The following is a 23,877-nucleotide window of genomic DNA, read 5'->3' as shown; positions in this document are numbered from 1 at the left end:
TTGAGATCAGTTCATAGGAGACACCACCTCCAGGTTCTCCTGCAAGTCATGCAGTATCTGTCTTTGAAATGTATCCCTTTTCTTTCCTCATTGCTTTGCAAAATCATGAGAGCCACAGAAAGGGTTGATAGTAGAAAACTTGTCCCTGAAGCAGATGTGGCTTAAACTAAAGAGTACAGGTTTGAGATAAGAGGTTTCAAGTGGATCTGAGGAAGATTTTTATTTCATTCAGAGGGTGGTTGGAAACTGCAGAATCAAGGAACTGTAGATGCTGGTTAATACACAAAAGGACACAAAGTGCAGGAGTTAGACAACAGGTCTGGCAGCATCTCTGGAGAAAATTGATAGATGATGTTTCGAGTCAAGACCCTTTTTCAGACTCAGAAACTCAGACTTTTCTTCAGAAACTTCATGAGTGGGTGGTAGAGGCTGGTACTTTGGTAATATTTAAGACATTTTCAGCCAACTACATGAATTACCAAGCCTATGGACCAAGTGACAGTAAATGTGGAGACACGAGAGATGTGGACGCTGGAATTTTGAGCAAAAACCAAACAGCTGGAGGAACTCAACGGGTCAGGCAATATCTGTGGAGGGAAATGGATGAATGACATTTTGGCCTGAAGAAGGGTCCAGACCTAAAATATCGTCTGTCCATTTCCCCCCAAAGATGCTGCTTGACCCGGTGAGATCCTCCGACTGTCTATGCTGATAATATATATGCTGATAGATTGATTGAAAGACACAGCAAGGCCCACCAAGTAAGTGTATGCCAACCATAGATCAGCCATCCACACTAGTTCTATGTTATCCCACTTTCCCATCCACTCCTTACACTCTAGGGGAAATTTACAGAGGCCAATTAACCTACAATCCTGCACGTCTTTAGGATGTGGGAGGAAACCGGTGCACCAGGAGAAAACCCACACGGTCATAGGGAGAGCGTGCAAATGTCACACAGACAGCACCCGAAGTCAGGATTGAACCTGGCTCCCCAATGTAATGCCCTTAAATTAGATAAGTACTTGATGGCTGACATGGACATGTTGGTCCTTAGGACCTGATTTTGTACTGTTTGCTTCTATAATTCTGTCACTGCCCTGTCAAAGTCCTGGAACTCCACACCAACTGAACTGTGGGGGGGGGGGGGGACACCTCCAGAAGGACCTCAGTGATGACCCACCATCAAGATCTCAACCCTGAGGATCTCCACTGGTCATGGGCCTCCAATCAGGAAAACACCCGCCGACAACTACCCTTTGATTGCATCCTTGATGGTCTGCATTGGCATGGTGGGTTGAATGGCCTGTTCAATGCTGAGCTGTTTGGCTCCATATTTCTTACATCCTTGAAGGCCTAATCTTAGATCCATACCACACAGACAGTACTTGAAACTACTTGTCTCGTGCATGGTGCATTTCTGCAGCCTTCATATCTAAAGGCGAGAGATGGGCTGGGCCATCTCTCACTGGCCAGTGAATAAAACGTAACCATGTTCATGGAATAGTGGTTGTGTTCACCTTCTGACTGCTGAGTCTGGCCACAAGATCCTTCACTCTGCTTAACTCCACGGCAGCCTCATCGTAAATGGCTCTGGTTTTCACGTGCTGGTCCTGGTCCTTGATAAGGGAGTTCCTGGAATTGGCCAAGTTCAGGAGTTCCATGCTCAGCTCATCATTCCTTGCAACCTGTCACAAAACAGATATCGTTCATAATCATTGATCCATCAAAGTCTCTAGGACTGAAATCTTAATAGAACCTTCACTGGAAAAAATTATATTTAATTTTTTTTACTCTATTCCTCCTATTTGTGAGAGTTTTCCTCTAGTCTAATGTTTTAAAAAAATATTTAAGTAATATTTTTATTGTTATCTTTTCCCTGTGTCTGTTGTTTGAAAAAACATTTTTTAAGCCTTGTTGTCCTTTCTTAATTTTTTCTTCCTGCTGCGTAAACGTTTTTTAAGAACTTTAATTTGCTTTCTAGACTTTCTGGTATTGCTGTATATTTGTGATCTAGATTGTGTAGCGCTAAATATCTAGATGCAGATATTAAATTGTCCAGGATGTTGTGGGAATAGCTACTGAAGTACAATAGTTTGTTTCTATTTGACAACTAAAATCTTTGGAGTTCCAACTCAAACATGGAACATGGAACATAGCATAGCTTATGAACGGAAAAAGCTTAGATATGTAGATTTGGCAGCAGAGGTTGAGCAGCGAGGATGGAAAGCAAGTGTACGTGTAGTGGAGATGGGTTGTAGAGGTTTCATAGCGCGATCGATGTCGCTGTTGGAGAGCTAGGAATTTGCGGACAGAGTCTGCATCAGGCCTTACAGGAGATGTTAAAAGGCAGCAGAGCAAGGCAGTACGTGGATTTAATGGAGAAGAAACAGCATCAGTTGGGGGCAGAAAGGAAAGTGTGCTTCTTTGTAAGTGTATTTCTTTGTAAGTGTATTTTGTGTAAATGTATCCCGGTTTTTATATGTGGTACATGATATTGTGGTGCTACGATTGTTTAATGATGGGTTAGGGTAAGTGTAAGACAGGACCGCGAGCATTTTGGATTAATCGTCTGGAGTTTCCATTACTAGATACTGGTAGCAGAGGTGGTCAGAGTAGGTATTGCCGCATGTGATCCATATTCCGTGATCTCTGCCACCTCCTTGCTACTATTTAGAAATGTCCCCACCCTAACAATCCACTGCCATAAGACATAGGAGCAAAATTAGGCCATTCAGCCCATCTAGTCTGCTTCGCCATTCAATCATGTATCTATTATGTATCAATCATGTATCAATCATGTATCCATTCAATCATGTATTTCAACCCATTCTCTCCTGCCTGCCTCTTCTGTGTTTGTATGCACTCAGTTCAAACGTTGATATGCTGTGTTCCTGTGTGTGAGTGCACAAAATCTAATATGTTGTCTAATTCAACGGGACAGAAGACTGAATTCAGACTGAAGAAGGGTCTCGACCCGAAACTCCACCCATTCCTTTTCTCCAGAGATGCTGCCTGTCCCGCTGAGTAAAGGGCCTGTCCGACTTTCACGACCTAATTCATGACCTTTTTTTACTCGTGGACATTTTTCATCAGGCTAGAAAAAAAAGCCCCGACCTACTTGATGCCACGAGTACCTACGACTAGCATCACGGCCTGCTACGATCTACCTACAGCCTCCTACGACCTTGTGACGACCATGCTGCGAGTACGAGTCAAGGGCAAACTCGGCAGAGGTCGTGAATCAGGTCGTGAAAGTGGGACCAGGCCCTTTACGCCAACATTTTGTGTCTATCTTCGGAGTAAACCAGCATCCGCAGTTCCTTCCCACAGGAACATGTTGTCTACTGACATTCATCAACCACTGGCTGTCAGGATCCATTCATGTGGTGCACAGTCACTGTGTACTCACCATATTCACTCTCTCTCTGCCTTTCACTGTCACATTTATGAGAGCATCTTTCAAGTAGAAATCTCTACCTTATACTGAACCTCCTGGTGAGTAATGATAGCAACTGAAGTCTGATCATCAATTTATCTAATCTGTAATTTATATGTCAATACAACATGGTACTTATACATGTCCAAAAAAGGGTGTCGACCCGAAACGTCACCTATTCTATGTCTCCAGAGATGCTGCCCTAACCTGCCAAGTTACTAAAGCATTTTGTGTCTATCTTTTTGTGTAAACCAGCATCTGCGGTTCCTTCCTACACACATGGTACTTTTACATGTTCTCTCATCCATGTACACATATCTCCGCAGTTAATTCAAACTCCAAATCAAGTGACCGCAGAAAAAAATTGGTGCAGTACAGAAATTGCAAAATAAACAAATAGCCTCTGGAAACAGAACATTTTCACAGCAATGGATCTTTACTACAGAAAAGGAAAAAAGGAAATTGTCTAAGATCTGTACTTTCTGTAAATGAAAATTGATGTTAAGTGTGTTTTGCAGAGCTGAGAACAAAATCTGCCCACATTTGGTATTGAGGCGCGTACTGAGGTACGTAGTATCAAGGAATTCCCACGACAGCACGAGAGCTATAGAGACATAGACATAGAAACATAGACAATAGGTGCAGGAGAAGGCCATCCGGCCCGCCAGCACCACCATTCAATATGATCATGGCTGATCATCCAAAATCAGTACCCTGTTCCTGCTTCTTCCCCATATCCCTTATAATAATAATAATAACTTTATTTATAAAGCACTTTAAACAACCGCAGTTGCCACAAAGTGCTGTACATGAGAACTCATGGACAAAAAGTTATTACAAACCATTAAAAACCGTAAAACGAAGGACTAAAAAACAGTAAAAATTAAAAGACATTAAAAGCACTAAGAACAGTGCAAAAAGAACAGTGAATTTAATTACATTTAATTTGTCCAATTTTAGATGTATTAGGAATAATTTAACTACTGATTCGGCTAAATTATATTTTAATGCTATGATTATGCCATACATGACCTACGGTATAACGACTTGCTCATTGGCATGTAAGTCCACGATAAAGCCTGTTGAAATTGCTTACAAACAAGCCTTAAAAACTCTCGATAAAAAGCCCAGAATGTACCACCAGCATCCTTAAAAAATTTGATCTGCTGAGCTGAGAAAATGTAATAAATTATTCAGACTCAATTTTAGTTTATAAAATCATCCATGGACTAGCCCCACCTCCGTTAAAAGAATTTATAAAGAAGAACATAAATAGGTCGACAAGAGCAGCATCCAGGGGTGATTGTGTTGTCCCGTTTAAGAAAAGTGTATTTGGCCAGACAGTATTTTCCTATAGAGCGTCGCATACCTGGAACGCGATCCCCTGCTTCATACGGGATCTGCCAACCATCACCACATTTACAAAACAACTCAAAAAATGGTTACTGGAAAATCAAACCTGTATTCATAATCAACCGTAATATAATCATCTGGCAGTCTTTTATTGTTACTTTTTAACTTTATTGTCTGTTTTGTTATGTTTTTTGTTTGTCTTTTGTTTTGTTTTGATTCTTTTCTTATGGATTGAATGTGTTGTGATGTGTTAACCTGGTTTACCAGAGGGACTACAGATGGAAATTAGCCTATAGCTATTGTAGATGGGTTATGCATGCAACCTATAATGTAGCTACCTCATCACCACTAACCACGCCCCATCATATTAGTATAACTGTAGTATCCTCCCTTTGTTCCTCCCACTAGGTCCCAGTACGCCTGAAGGCTGGATGCAGTCAGTGCTGGGACGTGTGTGCCATGTGCTATAATAAACTACCAGTAAAGGTTACAGTGTGTCAGATATCACTCCTTTACATGGTGTCAGAAGTTTAAAACTCGCGTTTCCCGTTTACCGGTTTTCATTTATTTTGTCCCCGTTAGTGCCCAGTTTCGGGTTTCCGTTAATATGGCATCCTCATGCCGAAAGCCATCTCCTCTTGTCTTCGATGCTGACATTGCGGAACGATGGTCGACTTTTGTGATGGACTACACTCACTACGTCAATATTGCGAACCGGAACGACCCAGCCGCGGTCAAAGCATCACTCTTGCTCAACCTGGCCGGTCCCGACGCAATGAAGAGAGCTCAAGCCTTTGTCTACGAACCAGCGGTCCTGGATGACAACGACCAACCGGTCGAGCCAGCTGAATCGGCCGACGACCCGGTATGTCTTTTGCGCAAATTCGCTGAGATATGTGACCTGCCCTCCAACCGTATACTGGAGCGGGCCAGGTTCTTCTCACGCAAGCAACAGCCTGATGAACCTGTTGAATGCTTCATTGCCGACCTGCGGCACCTCGCTCAGAGGTGCCGATTCGAAACCATGCGCGACCAGCTCACCAGAGACATTCTCGTTACCGGTATGATCGATCAGAAGCTGCGTGCCGACCTGCTGCAACGGCCTGACCTAACCCTGACTCAGGCAATGCATGCGTGCCGCATTGCCGAAGTGGTCAACCCTCCTCATGGAAAGAGGGGGTCTGACAACCGAGCCATAAATTTAACTGGTGTTGCTGGACAACGACGGATGAAGGAGAACTTTCGCCCTCCACCGCGGCCCGTTCGTACACCCCGGGACCCAAGATCTAACAAGTGTCCTAACTGCAGCTACGTGCACTCCTCAGAATCACAGTGCCCAGCCCTTGGTAAGACCTGCAATTTCTGCGGGAGAAGAAACCATTTTGCAGCTGTCTGCCGATCCCGTGGGAAAGTGCCCTCAGCTCCCAGACAACTCCTAAACAACCTTCTGCAAGTTGATAGCGAGATGGACTCTCAGCCCTCTGTTGACGCTGCCCCCGACTCTGAGCTCAGCTTTTCCACGGGAGATGTAAGTATTTACACTCTCCTCCACAGCCGATCTCGCCTCCCCGATCCTTCTGTGAACATAACTGTAAACAATAAGTCTTTCTCTGCTAAACTTGACACGGGGGCGAAGGTGAACGTAATGTCAACAAAGCTGTTCCACCAGATAAGGAATAATGAGCTGCTGATTGCCGACCGTTCTGTTTTGCGTGCCTATGGGGGAGAGGAACTAACACCTGTGGGGAGGGCGACTTTCCACTGCGTGCTGCAGGAATCTTCCCAGGACCTGTCTTTCTTCATTCTGGACAGTGACTGTGTGACGTTGCTTAGCAACCAGGCCTGCCAGGATCTTGGGCTGGTGTCGTTTAACCATACGGTCCACGAGGTGCAACCTGTGATGGATCCACTATGTGAGTACCCAGACCTGTTTGACGACAAGCTGGGGAAGCTGCCGGTGGTGTACAAGATCGCGACTGACCCATCTGTGGAGCCTGTGATCCGTCCACCCCACAGAGTGTCTTTTGCCATGAAGGGCAAGGTGGAGAATATGCTTAAGGACATGGTCAACATGGGAGTGCTGGAGGCTGTCAGCGATCCAACCGTATGGGTCTCCACCATGGTCGCCACGTTGAAGAAAGGAAAAAACGAGATACGGATATGCATCAACCCTAAGGACTTAAATATGGCGATTAAACGGCCCCACTACCCCATGAGGACTGTCGAAGATGTTGCCGCCCAGGTGGGACAAGCTACAGTGTTCTCCGTCCTCGATGCAAAAAGTTCGTTTTGGCAGATACCACTGGACAAACGCTCCACGGACCTGACCACGTTCAGCACGCCCTTCGGCAGGTTTAAGTTTTTACGGATGCCGTTCGGCATCAACTCTGCCAGCGAGGTATTTCAGCGTTCTATGGAACAATTATTCGCAGGTCTGCCCTGCGCGATCATTGTGGATGACATTCTGGTCTATGGGAGGGATGTGGCCGAACATGACCACAACCTCCGGCGGATTTTGGACCGTGCGCGGCAGATTAATTTGAAGCTCAATCGGTCAAAGTGCAAGTTCCGGGTGCCTGAGGTCACATATGTCGGCCACGTTTTCACGGCCCAAGGGTTGAAGCCAGACCCGCAAAAGACCAGCGCAATCTCTGAGCTGCTCGCCCCAACAGACGCTGTCAGTCTGCAGCGCTTCCTGGGTATGGTGAATTACCTGGGGAAGTTTATCCCCGACCTCAGCGAGTTGAGCGCACCCCTGAGACAGCTCACAAAGAAGGACATTGCCTGGGCATGGTTTCCGCACCACCAGCAGGCATTTGATCTGCTAAAGACGAGGCTGGTCAGCACACCTACACTGAAGTTTTTTGATCTGCTGCGCCCGATCGTAGTCACTTGCGATGCCTCTCGATTTGGTCTGGGTGCTGCCTGCCTGCAACCCCATGCTGGTGACTCGCTGCTGCCCATCTCCTATGCCTCCAGGACCATGACGGACACGGAGCAGCGCTATGCCCAGATAGAGAAGGAGCTGCTGGCGGTGGTTTTCGCGTGTTCGAAGTTTAAGGACTTCTTATTTGGCACCAGGTTCACCGTTGAGACGGATCACCAGCCACTGGTAACGATACTTAACAAACCAATACACTGCGCTCCTGCCAGGCTACAGCGGATGATGCTGCAGCTACAGCGTTTTGACTTTAAAATCGTATATAAGAGGGGCACCGAGATGCATGTGGCTGATGCACTGTCCCGGGCCCCCCGTGCCTCCTGCGACCAGCACCCCTTCGAGCAGTCGGACTTACAGGTACTGAACGTCAACTTCGTCCCTTCTCACCAGCTGCAGTGCTTGGTTGAACATACCGCAAACGACCCCGACCTGCAGCAGCTTGCTGCTGTCATCAAGCGCGGGTGGCCCACCAAGCGGAATTCGTTGCCTGCCAGCGTCCACCCCTATTTTTTGGTCCGCGATGAGTTAGTCCTCCGGGACGGTATTATTATCAAAGGACACAAAGTTGTCATCCCGGAATCGCTGCGTGGCTTGTATTTTGATGCCGCCCACATGGGTCATCCTGGGGCGGATGCCACCATCTCACATGCCCAGGAACAGTACTACTGGCCGGCCATGGCTAAATACATCCAGGCCAGGGTTGATTCCTGTCCGGACTGTCACTCGCTTGCCCCGCATCAGCAAAGACAGCCACTTTTGCAGCAGCCTGCACCTGACATGCCCTGGTCTTCTCTGGCTGCCGACATTTTCGACTGGCGTGGGAAGCAATACCTTGTGCTAGTAGACTCTTACTCGAATTGGTTCGAGGTGGACCTCCTCCCTGCCATCACCTCCGAGATGGTGATCAGCAAGCTTCGCCGCCACTTTGCCACGTTTGGTTCCCCTGTCCGGCTACAGACAGACAACGGTCGCCAGTTCACCAGCGCCGAGTTTCGATCATTTGCCACAAAGTGGAACTTTAATCATTTCACTAGCAGCCCGGAGTACCCGCAAAGCAATGGTCTAGCTGAACGGGCGGTCCGCAGCGCTAAGCACCTGCTTGAACAAACCCGCCTCTCGAACGGGGATTTCTATCAGTGTCTCCTGAACCTTCGCAACATTTCCAGAGACAGTACCATGGGATCCCCTGCCCAGCGACTCATGTCCCGAGTTGTCCGCCCTCCGATGCCTATTGCCCAGCAGTCCCTGATGCCTAAGGTCCTGCAGCCTGCTGATGTCCAGAAACGTATTGCCCAGAAGCACGAGATCCAGCGACGATCGCATGATAAATCCTGCCGCCCTCTTTCTCCACTGATGCCTGGACAGGTCGTCCGTTTGCAGACGCCCACCGGCTATTCCCGACTTGCCACCGTCGTCGGGTTTGACAGCGCGCCACGGTCCTACCTCGTGGATTTCGAAGGGACTGTATACCGACGCAGCCGCCAGCACCTGTTGGCGGTTAACGAGCCCAAACCACCTCCTGCGGTTCCGTATACCCCTCCATCGCGTGTCGAGCCTTCCTCCACTAACGTTCCATCTGCTCCCTGCATGCCACGGTCGGGCCTCTTGCCTCGGATAGCCCCCCCTGCTCCTCCGGGTTTTGCTCCCCAGGCTCTGTTGTCCCCTGCAAAGTCTTCTCTCTCTCCAACTTCAGCTCGTTCTACCCCTTCATTCTCACCTGGCTCTCCTGTGCCTCTCCGTTCCCCCTTCAAGCCGGGTTCCCCACCCATCTTCTCTCCACCTCCTGTTTCTGTTCCTGTCCCTCCTCCTATTTTTTCGGATGGGGAGGGTGAAGGTGCTGTGCGCACTCGCTCGGGTCGGATTGTAAAACCTCCGGCTCGCTACGGAGAATATGCTTAGCTTTGCAGGTACTGTATAATAAACCTGCTACTGTAGTAACTTGTTTGAATTGTAAGGGAAAGGATGTAGATGGGTTATGCATGCAACCTATAATGTAGCTACCTCATCACCACTAACCACGCCCCATCATATTAGTATAACTGTAGTATCCTCCCTTTGTTCCTCCCACTAGGTCCCAGTACGCCTGAAGGCTGGATGCAGTCAGTGCTGGGACGTGTGTGCCATGTGCTATAATAAACTACCAGTAAAGGTTACAGTGTGTCAGATATCACTCCTTTACAGCTATAATCTTGCGTATTGCATGCAAATGTTTATAAATATGCACTGTCCTTAATAAAAACATCTAAAAAAAAACAAAAAAAAACAGGACCAATGTCTCAGCCAGTGTCGAAAGCCAGAGAATAAAAATGAGTTTTTAGGGAGGATTTGAAGATGGACAGTGAGGGGGCCTGTCTGATGTGCAACGGCAAGGTGTTCCAGAGTGCCGGAGCAGCAACAGAAAAGGCTCTATCCCCTCTGAGCTTCCGCTTAGACCTTGGTACCTCAAGGAGCAGCTGATCAGCTGACCTGAGGCACCGGGCAGGAGCATATAGGTGGAGCAGCTCAGAGAGGTAAGGCGGGGCGATTACATTAGCCCTAAGAGTTACAGTATATCAAACTCTCTCTTGAAAACATCCAGTGAATTGGTCTCCACTGCCTTCTGTGCAAAGAATTCTCTGGGTGAAAACGTTTTTCCTCATATCAGTCCTAAATGGCCTACCCCTTATTTTTAAACGGTGACCCTAAGTTCTGGACTCCCCCACATCGGGAATATTTTTCCTGCATCTATCTTGACCGCGTGGGGTTTCTCCAAGATCTTCCGTTTCCTCCCACACTCCAAAGACATACAGGTTTGTGGGTTAATTGGCTTGGTAAATGTAAACATTGACCCTATTGTGTGTAGGATAGTGTTAATATGCAGGGATCGTTGGTCGGCGGGGACCTGGTGGACAGTAGCTCTAAACTAAACTAAACTAATGACATTCTGGCTAGTGACATTAGTTAAATACACCTACCTCCTTTTCATACCGTTTACTCAGTGTTGTATAATTGCTCTTCAGAGCAACATATTCATCGGCTAGTTCCTGCCGATTTTTCTCGAGTGCCTTCAGGTGGTTCCTTGCCACCTCGTATTCGTTCAGACATTTGTTCTTCTGCCCTTCCAGTTCCATTGTTCTGTTTTCAAGAATTAAAATCTGCAAAGTATTCAGAAGTTCATGTTATAGGAACAGAATGTGGCCATTCGGCCCATCAAGTCTACTCTGCCATGGCTGATCTGTCTTCCCCTCTCAACCCCCATCCTTCTGCCTTCTCCCCATAACCCCTGACACCCTTACTAATGAAGAATCTGTCAATCTCCGCCTTAAAGGTATCCATTGACTTGACCTCCTTGGCTGCCTGTGACAATGAATTCCACAGATTCACCACCCCCTGACTAAATAAATTCCTCCTCATCTCCTTTGTAAAGGTACGTCCTTTTATTCTGAGGCTATGCCCCCTGGTCCTAGACGCTCCCTCTAGTGGAAACATCCTCTCCACATCCACTTTATCCAGGCCGTGGCAGCATAATTGACCGTGAAATAGAGATGCAAACATCTTAACAGTGTTTTGTTAATGCGGCGTTTTGCGGTGGAAATTGTCCAGTATTGTCGGGCGTTAAGGGCCTGTCCCACTTGGGTGTCATTTGCGCGTCATTTACACGACATAATTTACCCGTCACGACACATGACGCGCTCGTTGTGATGCGCACGTGATGCACGCATGGTGTGCATTACGCGCGCATGGTGCGTGGTGACGTAGGCAGTGACGTAGGCAGTGGCGCCCCAGGATTTTGGGATTCACAAAATCTTCGCCCACCACCTGCGTGACGCGCAAATAACGCCCGAGTGGGACAGGCCCTTCAATGTTTAACTCCTAAACTCTGCCAGAAATCAAGGCTTCTGAGTAAAAATGAATTGAAACAGGAAAGCATCACGGAATAATGAGCATTACAAATATTACCAGCGAGTAGAGGAATTATATTTCTGTGACCTTTTAGGTTCAGAACTCACTGCGCCCAGAGCAACCGATACTTGAGCACAAACTAATCCAATTTATCTCAAAGATATACACCACTTGCTGGAGAAACTCAGCGGGTCAGGCAGCATCTCTGGAGGAAAAGGATAGATAACATTTCGGGTCGGGACCATTCTTCAGATTGAAAGTAAGGGGGGTGGGGGGGGTGGGGGTGAAGAGCTGGAGGCGAGAAAAGACCAAGGTCAGTCAGGGACGGCAACAAGTGGCCTCAGGCAGGGTGGTGCCCTGTTGGGCCCATTGTTGGCTCGGGAAGGTGTGATCTTAACAAGGGTACAATGTGAACTGTGGAACTGGTTAAACGACTAGGGTGGAAAAAGGGCGAAGGGGAGAGCAGTGGAATTAAAAGTTACTTAATGTTAGAGAATTCAACGTTCATTCTACTGGGATGTAAGCTACTCAAGCAAACTATACGGTGCTGTTCCTCCTATTTATGTGTGGCCTCGCTCTGGCAATAGAGGTGGCCCAGGACAGAATGGTCAGTATTGGAGTGGGATGGGGAGTTGAAATGATTGGCAACCGGGAGAAAACACACGCAGGTCACGTGGAGAACGTACAAACGCTGTACAGACAAGCATCCGTAGCCAGGATTGAACCCGGTTACTCCGGCGCTGTAAAGCAGCAATTCTACTGCAGCGCCAACAATCTACAACCTCCAACTTAAACAATAGTTCTATTGATGGAGCCATACACGTCCCAAGATGGCCGAGTTAAAGATTCCCATGCTGCAATTCAGAATGGCATCTCAAGGAAAGATTCTGGGAAACACAATCTGTTTTTGGGCATGTTCAAAAAAAAGGATTGAAGTTAAACGATAAATTGCACTTGTTTTTCTGTTCACCTCAGTTTCATTCGCTACTTTACACTCACTCCAATTTTCCACCACAATGACTCAGTTCGTTGTGGGAACAAATTGATGATTTTTTTTTTTCCTATTTCTAGCGATTCGGATGGTTGAATGCACAATCTGCAGGAATCCAATTATATTGATGTATTATCCCTTTCATTGTCTACACACACACACGGTAAATGAACGTTTAACAGTCTGAATGTTTTTTCCATCAATGGTTAGCAGTGGGGGAAATCAAGATGCAACTCACAGATAAATTAGCCGCACTGACTGATACTGAAAGATGTACTGTAGGTCATAAATCACAGTGATCCAAATCAACTCTAATCAACAGAAATCATGCAGGCTCTCCGAGTCACTGGTTGCATTTCTGGTTGCTCCAGCAACTGACTAACGTCATGGAGAATTTGATCCTCTCTGCAGACTGTAACCCTGGACTTTAGATCTTTTATAGACACAAAATGCTGGAGTATCTCAGCGGGACAGGCAGCATCTCTGGAGAGAAGGAATGGCCGACATTTCGGGTCGAGACCCTTCTTCAGTTTGAAACGTCAACCTCCAGAGATGTTGCTTGTCCCGCTGAGTTACTCCAGCATTTTGTGTCTATCTTTGATTTAAACTAGAATCTGCAGTTCTTTCCTACATGCTTAAGATCTTTTAACAGGTTGAGAAGGTGCAGCTGGAATAAAAGAAATACAATGGGAGGAGGCTGGTAATCTTAAATAAATCAGGAAGACCTTCTCCTCGCCCACCACTATGCTCCATAAACGTCCAAAGATCCATCCATCCCAACATCCACAGTACTCCAGGAATTTTAAAGACTCACAATCTGTGTGAAGAAATTTCATTCCTAAATGTCCAACCACTTATACAGCAAATTGGCTCCCAAGTCTTTCTGTCCTGGGCCTCCTCCACTGCCAGAGTGAGGCCACACGCAAACTGGAGGAACAGCACCTCACATTCTGCCTGGGTAGCTTACAACCACAATCGTATGAACATCAAATTCTTAATTTTCGGTAACAAAATCACACCCCTCATTTTACCCTTCTCTTCATTACACTAGAGTACTTCCAAAAGCTAGGGTACTGTCCGGGGATTCACCTCTACCCTATCCGAGTTATCCGAGGACGTACACACCATTGAGGATAAATGGGGATACTGTGGATAGGATGAGTTGTTTTAAATATCTGGGAGCCACATCTCTGTGGATATGACATGGACATCACACGCCGCAGCACTCGTGAGTAAGGCAAGGCAGCGCCTTTACCACCTCAGGCAATTGAGGAAATTCAGAGTGTCTCCGAGGATTCTCCAGTGCTTCTACTCAGCGGCTGTGGAAAGCATCTTGTCCGGAAATATTACCATCTGGTTTGGGAATTGCTCTGCCCAGGACAAGAAGGCTCTGCAGAGAGTAGTGCGTTCGGCCGAACGCACTATGGGAACTTCACTCGCCCCCCTGCAGCAACCATACATCAGGATGTGCAACTCCAGAGCCAATAAAATCATGGGAGACCCCTTCCACCCCTGCAACGGACTGTTCCAGCTGCTACGGTCAGGCAAACGCCTCCGTTGCCATGCTGTGAGAACGGAGAGTTTGAGAAGGTGTTTTTTCCCCAGAGGCCATTCGGACTGTAAACTCCTATCTCACCAGGGACTAACTTTACTGAACCTTTTTCCTTCTGCCCACAATATTTAATATGTAAAAGAACATGTGATTCTGTTTGTAGGTTGTTTGGTTGTTTGTCTTTTTGCACAAAGTCCGCGAGCATTGTCACTTTTCATTGCACTGCACATCTCGTATGTGTATGTGATGAATAAACTTGACTTGAGGACATTGGACTTTGTCAATGGAATGATACGCTACAATGTTCAGAACTATATTCTGCACTCTGGGATGGGAGGGGGCTATAAAACCAGGAAGTGGTGTGCCTCACTCACTCTCTGCAAGATGGATGAAGCCAAGGGTCACGTCTCTCTGAGCTCTGAATAACACAGAACAAATGTCTACACAACTGTGAGTACCCTTAATGTGGCTTGAAAATATGGTTTGTTTGAAGTAAAAAGGCACTGCCTGCAAATGGTTGTTTGGGTGCTTTGGCCTGAAGTTGAAAGGCACTACTTACTGCACATGGTGGCTTGGGTGCTTTGGCCTGAAGTTGAAAGGCACTACCTACTGCAAATGGTGGCTTGGGTGCTTTGGCTTGAAGTTGAAAGACAGTACTTACTGCAAATGGTGGCGTGGGTGCTTTGGCTTGAAGTTGAAAGGCATTACTTACTGCAAATGGTGGCTTGGGTGCTTTGGCTTGAAGTTGAAAGGCACTACTTATTGCAAATGGTGGCATGAAGTTGAAAGTCACTACTTACTGCAAATGGTGGCTTGGGTGCTTTGGCTTGAAGTTGAAAGGCACTACTTACTGCAAATGGTGGCTTTTGTGCTTTGGCTTGAAGTTGAAAGGCACTACTTACTGCAAATGGTGGCTTGGGTGCTTTGGCTTGAAGTTGAAAGGCACTACTTACTGCAAATGGTGGCTTGGGTGCTTTGGCTTGAATTTGAAAGGCACTACTTACTGCAAATGGCTTCTTGGGTGCCTTTCCTTGAAGTTAATAGGCACTACTGCAAATGCACTTCCTGTTTGCACTGTATATTGATTTTGGATAAAACGCCACACTTACGACTGTGATTTTTGGCCATATTACTCAGTCCCCCCTCTGCTGAGCAGCTGCAGAGAATTCTTCCCATCAATGAAAAATAAATGTGTTATTAGTGTTTAAAAAATGTTGAGAACCTCTCTCCTGTCAATCACACCCTGAAAGCCTCACCTTTTCCGGTGCGAGGGGGAGGGGTTATAAAACCCGGAAGTGTGGTTGTGGCTCAGTCTCTGCATGATGGGGGATGGAGAGGTCATGACTGTCTGAGCTGTGAATCAACTGAACACACTGAATGTCTACAGAACTGTGAATTTGGTGTTTTGTGTGGTTTTATGGTGGTTTCTCCCTGCATGAAATGGTATGAAGCTGCATTTGAATTTGGTGGCCTTGGACCCTGCTTGAAATGGTAGGAACATGGATTTGAATTTGGTGGACTTGCACCCTGCTTGAAATGGAATTTCAAGGAATAGTCATGAGTCAACTGCCAGCCCACCAGCCGTGAGTGAGCTACCAGCAGATCAGGCTTGAGGGACTGAGATGCCACCCCAAGAACCCATACCAGCACTCCAGAAAGCCCCCCCACTGGCCACCAATATTGGAATTGGTGGGTGGTGGAATATTGCGTCGGGGGACCAGCCCTCCCGTGTGAACATGGGACCCAACGGGTCCCACTTAGTCTACTCTATATATTAAAACTGTGTGTGCGTGTGTGTCTGTGTGTGTGTGTTTCTGCCTGGGTGTGTTTGTGGGTGCCACATTCGGCCTTTGATGGGACTGCAAATGGTGCATGCCACCATTTGCAGTATGTAGTGCCTTTCAACTTCAAGCCAAAGCACCCAAGCCACCATTTGCAGTACGTAGTGCCTTTCAACTTCATGCCACCATTTGCAGTAAGTAGTGCCTTTCAACCTCAAGCCAAAGCACCCAACACACCATTTGCAGTAAGTAGTGCCTTTCAACTTCAAGCCAAAGCACCCAAGCCACCATTTGCAGTAAGTAGTGCCTTTCAACTTTAAACCAAAGCTCCCAAGCCACCATTTGCAGTAAGTAGTGCCTTTCAATTTCAAGTCAAAGCACCCTAGCCACCATTTGCAGTACGTAGTGCCTTTCAACTTCATGCCACCATTTGCAGTAAGTAGTGCCTTTCAACCTCAAGCCAAAGCACCCAACCCACCATTTGCAGTAAGTAGTGCCTTTCAACTTCAAGCCAAAGCACCCAAGCCACCATTTGCAGTACATAGTGCCTTTCAACTTCATGCCACCATTTGCAGTAAGTAGTGCCTTTCAACCTCAAGCCAAAGCACCCAACCCACCATTTGCAGTAAGTAATGCCTTTCAACTTCAAGCCAAAGCACCCAAGCCACCATTTGCAGTAAGTAGTGCCTTTCAACTTTAAACCAAAGCTCCCAAGCCACCATTTGCAGTAAGTAGTGCCTTTCAATTTCGTCAAAGCACCCTAGCCACCATTTGCAGTAAGTAGTGCCTTTCAACTTCAAGCCAAAGCACCCAAGCCACCATTTGCAGTAATTAGTGCCTTTCAACTTGATGCCACCATTTGCAGTAAGTAGTGCCTTTCAACCTCAAGCCAAAGCACCCAACCCACCATTTGCAGTAAGTAGTGCCTTTCAACTTCAAGCAAAGCACCCAAGCCACAATTTGCAGTAAGTAGTGACTTTCCACTTCAAGCCAAAGCACCCAAGCCACCATTTGCAGTAAGTAGTGCCTTTCAACTTCAAGCCAAAGCACCCAAGCCACCATTTGCAGTAAGGAGTGCCTTTCAACTACATGCCACCATTTGCAGTAAGTAGTGCCTTTCAACCTCAAGCCAAAGCACCCAAGCCACCATTTGCAGTAAGCAGTGCCTTTCAATTTCAAGTCAAAGCACCCTAGCCACCAATTGCAGTAAGTAATGCCTTTCAACTTCAAGCCAAAGCACCCAAACAACCATTTGCAGGCAGTGCCTTTTTACTTCAAACAAACCATATTTTCATTTTCAAACCACATTACGGGTACTCAGTTGTGTGGACATTTGTTCAGTGTCATTCAGAGCTCAGAGAGACGTGACCCTTGGCTTCATCCATCTTGCAGAGAGTGAGAGAGGCACACCACTTCCTGGTTTTATAGTCCCTCCCCTCCCCTCCCTCCAGCAGGTGCAGCAGAGAGAATGGTGATTTTTTAAAACTTCAAGCCAAAGCTCCCAAGCCACCATTTGCAGTAAGTAGTGCCTTTCAACTTCATGCCACCATTTGCAATAAGTAGTGCCTTTCAACTTCAAGCCAAAGCACCCAAGCCACCATTTGCAGTAAGAGGTGGCTTTCAACTTCAAGCCAAAGCACCCAAGCCACCATTCGCAGTAAGTAGTGCCTTTCAACTTCAAGCATAGCACCCAACCACCATTTGCAGTAGGTAGTGACTTTCAACTGCAAGCCAAAGCACCCGCCACCATTTGCAGTAAGTAGTGCCTTTCAACCTCAAGCCAAAGCACCCAAGCCACCATTTGCAGTGTAGTGCTTTTCAACTACATGCCACCATTTGCAGTAAGTAGTGCCTTTCAACCTCAAGCCAAAGCACCCAAGCCACCATTTGCAGTAAGAAGTGCCTTTCAACCTCAAGCCAAATCACCCGCCACCATTTGCAGTAAGTAGTGCCTTTCAACTTCATGCCACCATTTGCAGTAAGTAGTGCCTTTCAACTTCATGCCACCATTTGCAGTAAGTAGTGACTTTCAACCTCAAGCCAAAGCACCCAAGCCACCATTTGCAGTAAGAAGTGCCTTTCAACTTCAAGCCAAATCACCCGCCACCATTTGCAGTAAGTAGTGCCTTTCAACTTCAAGCCAAAGCACCCAAGCCACCATTTGCAGTAAGTAGTGCCTTTCAATTTCAAGCAAAGCACCCAAGCCACCATTTGCAGTAAGTAATGCCTTTTATCCTCAAGCCAAAGCACCCAAGCCACCATTTGCAGTAAGTAGTGCCTTTCAACTGCATGCCACCATGTGCAGTAAGTAGTGTCTTTCAACTTCAAGCCAAAGCACCCAAACAACCATTTGCAGGCAGTGCCTTTTTACTTCAAACAAACCATATTTTCATTTTCAAACGACATTAAGGGTACTCACAGTTGTGTAGACATTTGTTCAGTGTTATTCAGAGCTCAGAGAGACGTGACCCTTGGCTTCATCCATCTTGCAGAGAGTGAGTGAGGCACACCACTTCCTGGTTTTATAGTCCCTCCCCCTCACTCCAGCAGGGGCAGCAGAGAGAATGGTGAATTTTTAAAAAACATTAATATTTCTCTGATTTGTCATCGATGGGAAAAATCCTCCGCACCCGTAAGGCGGAGGGGGGCTCTGAGCGAGGTGGCCAAAAATGACGGCCGTAGGTGGCGGCGTTCTGTCGGAAATCGCAGCACAGTGGGCCAAAAGCGGTCAAGATCAGAGTTTTAGTAATATATATAGATAGATGTTCTAAATCTGGAATCAAAACCCTGGCATCTGTCACGAGAATTTTGAAATCACCAGATTGTTGCAAAAAACTATCTGAACCGTTGATATTATTTAGGTTAGGATATTTGTCCTCGCCTATTGACTCCGGACTTTAACAAATGTTGCCTGCTGTACAATGTCCTAACTAGCCAACTGTGTACGTTACAAAGTGACATGGGTTGCTCAGATTTTCATCATAGAAATGAACAGATGTGAGTTATATGTGGCCACAATACCTTATTCTTCAGTTCAAAGTTCTCTGCTTCATATTGTTCCCGAATCTTGTTTGTCTGGATTTGCAGATCGATCAGATCTTTGGAAATCTAGAGAGGGAAGAGGAATCTCTGGGAATGAATCAGCAAATTAGCCCAAAACATGTCAAGTTGTACCAGTCCACACACAGACCAGCTTCCTACCACTGACTCCATCTACACTCCACGATGCCTTGGAAAAGCAGCCAACATCATCAAAGACATCCCAGCCCAGTCGTTCAGGGTGGGACAAGTCGTGCAGCAGTAGAGGTGACAGCACTGGAGTTCCGGATTCGATCCTGACTACAGGTGCTGTCTGCACAGACTTTGTGCATCCTTCCCTGTGACCTCCTGGGTTTCCTCCCACACGCCAAAGACCTGTAGGTCGGCAGGTTAATTGGTTGTAAATTGTCCCTAGTATGTAGGATATTGTTAGTGTACTGGGGTGATCAGAATTCGAAAGACGCTACTACAGTCTCCTAAGAGTGACGGCGGTTTGGCACTTCCTGACTTTAGGCGATACTACTGGGCTGCTAACTTGCAAAAAATCCTGTACTGGATGAATGATGATTGCGACCACCTACCGACCTGGGTACACATGGAAAAGGCGAGTTCACATCTCCCGTTGCGGTCTGTCCTATGCTCTCAACTCCCCCTTTCTATAACATCTGTGGGTGCAGGCCCAATTGCGTCCCTCTCGCTCAAGATATGGAGTCAATTTAGGAAAAACTTTGGTTTACAAGGCCCTTCCATCTTGACCCCACTGCTTAAAAATCACATCTTTAATCCTTCAAGTACAGACTCCGCATTCAAAACCTGGCATAGTAATGGCATCAGTAGTATCAAAAACCTATACAAGGATGGTATTTTTTCGTCTTTTGCAGAGCTTTCGTACAACTATAGCCTCCCAAACTCCCACCTTTTTCGTTTTTTTCCAGATTAGGAATTTTGTGAAGAAGATATTCCCCCATTTCCCAAATCGTCCCCCTGAAACCCTGACCGATTCCATCCTAGCTCTAGATCCCAACAGGAAGAAATGCATCTCTTTTTTGTACAACTTGTTAGGGTCGGTTATATTGAAACCTCATACCTCATTAAAAGCTGCGTGGGAGGGCGAGCTGAATATGAAACTAACAGACCAGCAATGGGACTCTGCCTTGGATTTGATCCATTCTTCCTCCATATGTGCCCGTCATGGCCTAATCCAATGCAAAGTCCTTCACAAAGTCCACTACACAAATGCAAGATTATCTAGAATATACCCCGCTGTTAAAGACACCTGCAACAGATGCAATCAATCCCCTGCCAACCATAGTAATATGTTTTGGTCTTGCCCTAAGCTAGCAACCTTTTGGAGGAGTGCTTTCGACGTGCTAAGCAGAGCCTATGGCCAGACTATTCCTCCAAACCCACTGTCAGCTATTTTTGGTATTCCCCCCAACACCAACCTCTCTGTTGCGTTGAAGCGGGTCCTGGCTTTTACAACCCTGTTAGCCCGGAGACTGATTTTGCTTAACTGGAGACTTACCTGTCCCCCGACACACGCCCGCTGGATCAAGGAGGTGCTCTACAACTTAAAGCTTGAAAAACTTAGGTTCTCTCTCAAAGGCTCTACCAAGACATTCCTAGATACATGGAACCCTTTCCTGGAACTTGTTAACTCTCTTAACTTGTTTCCGGACTCGGAAGAGGACTGAGTGTCCTCTATCACAGCTCTGTCTTATTGCATCTGCTATCCCCTCAACCCCTCCCCCCCCCCTCTCCCTCCCCACAATTTATTTATTTATTTATTTATTTATTTTTTCCTCTTTTTTTTTTTTTTTTTTTTTTTTTTATCGTATTTGTGTGGATGTGTACGTATGTGAGTGTTGTTTGTTCCCGGGTGGCGAGGGTGGGTAAGGGTAAGGGTAAGGGTTTTGAGGGTCGTTTACATACTGTTGTACAATTATGTCCTGATTATCACTGTCTGTTATCATTGTATGTATGCAAATTGCTGTTAAATTCAAAATTCAAATAAAAAGATTTAAACTAGTGTACTGGGGTGATCGCTGGTCGGCACGGACTCGGTGGGCCGAATGGACTGTTTCTGCGCTGTATCTCGAAACTCATTCCTTCTTCTCCCCACCCCTATCGGGCGCTCCAAGAAGCTTGAAAGCGCGCGCCACCAGAGTCAAGACCAACTCCATCCCCTCTGTGATTAGGCTTCTGAACAGCACTACCATAAGCTAGGGCACTGTGTGATTCACCTCCACCCTGTTACAGATATTGCACTTTGTCTATGAAATAGTTGCACCACTATGTTGAGAGTTATATGCTACAATCTGCATCTTCCCCATTGCTCTACCTATTGTACTTGACTTTGACTAGATTGTATTTATGTATAGTATTATCTGATCTGATCAGGTAGCATGAACAACTAAGCTTTTCACTGTACCTCGGACAAATATAAACCTAAACAAATTTATATTTTTAAATTGCAGAGTTTGGAACAAAATTCTGATTTTAAGAACATTTGGCAATTATGCTTTTCACTGAAGTTATCGCTCAGCAGACTGTTCAGTATTTTGATTTAAAATCACATGGACAGGGCTAGTGCCGCGTTCATGCCCGGGATTTATGCTGAGGAGGCTCATTTCCGCTCAGCAGGCAACAGGGGACTGTAGCTGCGAGGGAGCTAGAGATTTATTGAAGGTTTCAGCTGCTCGTCTATGTGCAATGACCCCTGCTTTAGAGGGAATGTGTGAGAACATCAGTAAAGTGGACTCTGCCTTGGCAATAATGATCATAGAGTCATTAAGATACGGAATCATACAATGTCAACTCACATTTACACAATTAGAGTCATAGAATCATGCAGCATGGAAACAGGCCCTTCGGCCCGTCTTGTCAATGCTGGCCAAGATGCCCCATCTGCACTAGTCCCACCTACCTGTGTTTGCCCCTATCCCTCTAAGCCTTTCCTATGCATATACCTGCCCTAATGTCATTTTAAATGCTAATCCTATACTAATTCCATTTATTCCCCCCCCCAAATTTCCATCAATGCGCTCACATACTAAGGTGCAATTTGCAGCGGTACAGTGGTGCAACTGATGCAGTTGCTGCCTTACACCACCAGAGACCCTGATTAGATCCTGACATCGGGTGCTGTCTGTGTGGAGTTTGCACATTCTTCCTGTGACCACCAGGGTTTCCTCCGGGTGCTCCGGTTTCCTCCCACTTCCCAAAGACATATAGGTTTGTAGATGTAATGTCCTCTGCAAGTTGCCCCTGGTGTGTAGGGAGTCGATGCAAAAGTGGAATAGCATAGAACTGGTGTGAACAAGTGATCAATGGTCGGCAGGGACTCGGTGGGCCAACGGGCCGGTTTCTGTGCAATGCTGCGATCTAATCAATCGATTGAAGTTTTCTCCGTGATCTTCGGTTTCCTCCCACACTCCAAGGACGTACAGGTTTGTAGGTTAATTGGCTTGGTAAATGTAAAAGAAAATGTCCCTAGTGGGTATAGGATAGTGTTAATGTGCGGCGATCGCTGGTCGGCGCGGACCTTTTGGGCCGAAAGGGCCTGCTTCCGCGCTGTATCTCTAAACTAAACTAAATTCCAACATTTGCAGTCCCCTCCCCCCCCCCCCCCCCCCCCCAAAGACATACACAAATCTGGTAGACTGGGCTTTAAATGTCCAGAACCTCACCTTCAGTTTCTCTTCCTCGCTGAAGACGAGTTTGGATGAGAGATCGGTCTTCGACCCAGCCAGCTGCCCCATCTTCCCCTGGAGATCTCCCAGCTTGTTGTACAAGCGTTCGTTCTTGTCACGAAGATGCACCTTTGGGAATAGTAAATGTACCAAACAGTGAGAGTGCGTGTTGATTCCTGGTAAAGGGCTAATAAAGGCTTAGGTTATCCCCGAAAGCAGGTTAATAGCACGTACTAGTCCCTCAATTGCCCTCATCATGCTTGCACGTTTTTGCTCTTGTTCAAAGAGGGCTGCAGCCTCTTAGGGAAGAAACATGACAAGTGCCAACTGCCCAGCTGTTACATATTACAACATACGGGGATAATGAAGGGGAGGTCCATATTTATTGTGTCCCTAACTGTTCATGAAATAGTGAGCTGGAGAGGCTTGGAAGACAACTTCAAAGCTCTAGGTCTGAGCAGACCAGGTAAGGATGGCAAATTGGTTTCTCTAAAGTACGGTGGTGGAATAGTTACTTAAGTAACTGAATTTAAATATTACATTTAGAATCAAGGAGTCATACAGCGTGGAAACAGGCCCTTCGGCCCAACTTGCCCACAGCAACCAACATGCTCCGTCTACACTAATCCCACCTGCCTGCTTTTGGCTCATATTCCTCTAAACCTAACCTATCCATGTACTGTACCTGTCTAAATGTTTCTTAAACGTTGCAATAGTCTCTGCCTCAATTTGCAATGAGATTTAATACAAACAGAAAGACACAGAAGTAATTGGAGTAGCTCAGCGGGTCAGGCAGCATCTATGGAGAACATGGATAGGCGATGTTTCAGGTTGGGGTCCATCTTCAGTTTGATTGCGGTGGTGGGGGGGGGGGTGGGTTGGAAAAAAAGCTGGAAGAGAGGAGAGGCAGGACAAAGCATGGTTGGTGATTTTTAAGGTGAGGTGGTGGGTCTAGAGACAGGTGTTACATCTGCAGAAGTTGGAAGGGAAAGTACATGGGGAGGGGGTGGTTTGGGTTTGAAGGGATGAGTGAACCAAGGAGTTGCAGAGTTTTTGAGGTGAGGGAGGAGGTGTAGGGACAGGGACAGGATGAGAGGGATATAAACATGTTAATTTGCCCATCCATCCCACTGTTCACTGTGTTGATCTGACCTTGCCCAGTGTTCCACTTTGTCTATCCCATTATCCATCGATTCCCACGTGCTCG

At 46.5% G+C, this 23,877-nt stretch overlaps 1 protein-coding gene across 1 annotated transcript in view; it reads right to left on the bottom strand.

The window, feature by feature from the left end:
• ccdc78 (coiled-coil domain containing 78) overlaps positions 1–23,877 on the bottom strand; it is a 64,949-nt gene that overhangs the window by 26,354 nt on the left and 14,718 nt on the right. Inside the window, exons 4-7 of the mRNA XM_033040460.1 lie at positions 22,668–22,799; positions 18,961–19,047; positions 10,688–10,867; positions 1,521–1,688 (exon numbers count right to left, since the gene is read on the bottom strand). Of these exons, the coding sequence (XP_032896351.1) occupies positions 1,521–1,688; positions 10,688–10,867; positions 18,961–19,047; positions 22,668–22,799 (567 nt within the window). The remainder of the gene's footprint in view (positions 1–1,520; positions 1,689–10,687; positions 10,868–18,960; positions 19,048–22,667; positions 22,800–23,877) is intronic.

This window comes from Amblyraja radiata, chromosome 22 (assembly GCF_010909765.2).
Source record: "Amblyraja radiata isolate CabotCenter1 chromosome 22, sAmbRad1.1.pri, whole genome shotgun sequence".
Lineage (NCBI taxonomy): Eukaryota > Metazoa > Chordata > Chondrichthyes > Rajiformes > Rajidae > Amblyraja > Amblyraja radiata.
The sequence above is the reverse complement of the archived record's forward strand: the minus strand, read 5'-3'. Positions and strand labels throughout refer to the sequence as shown.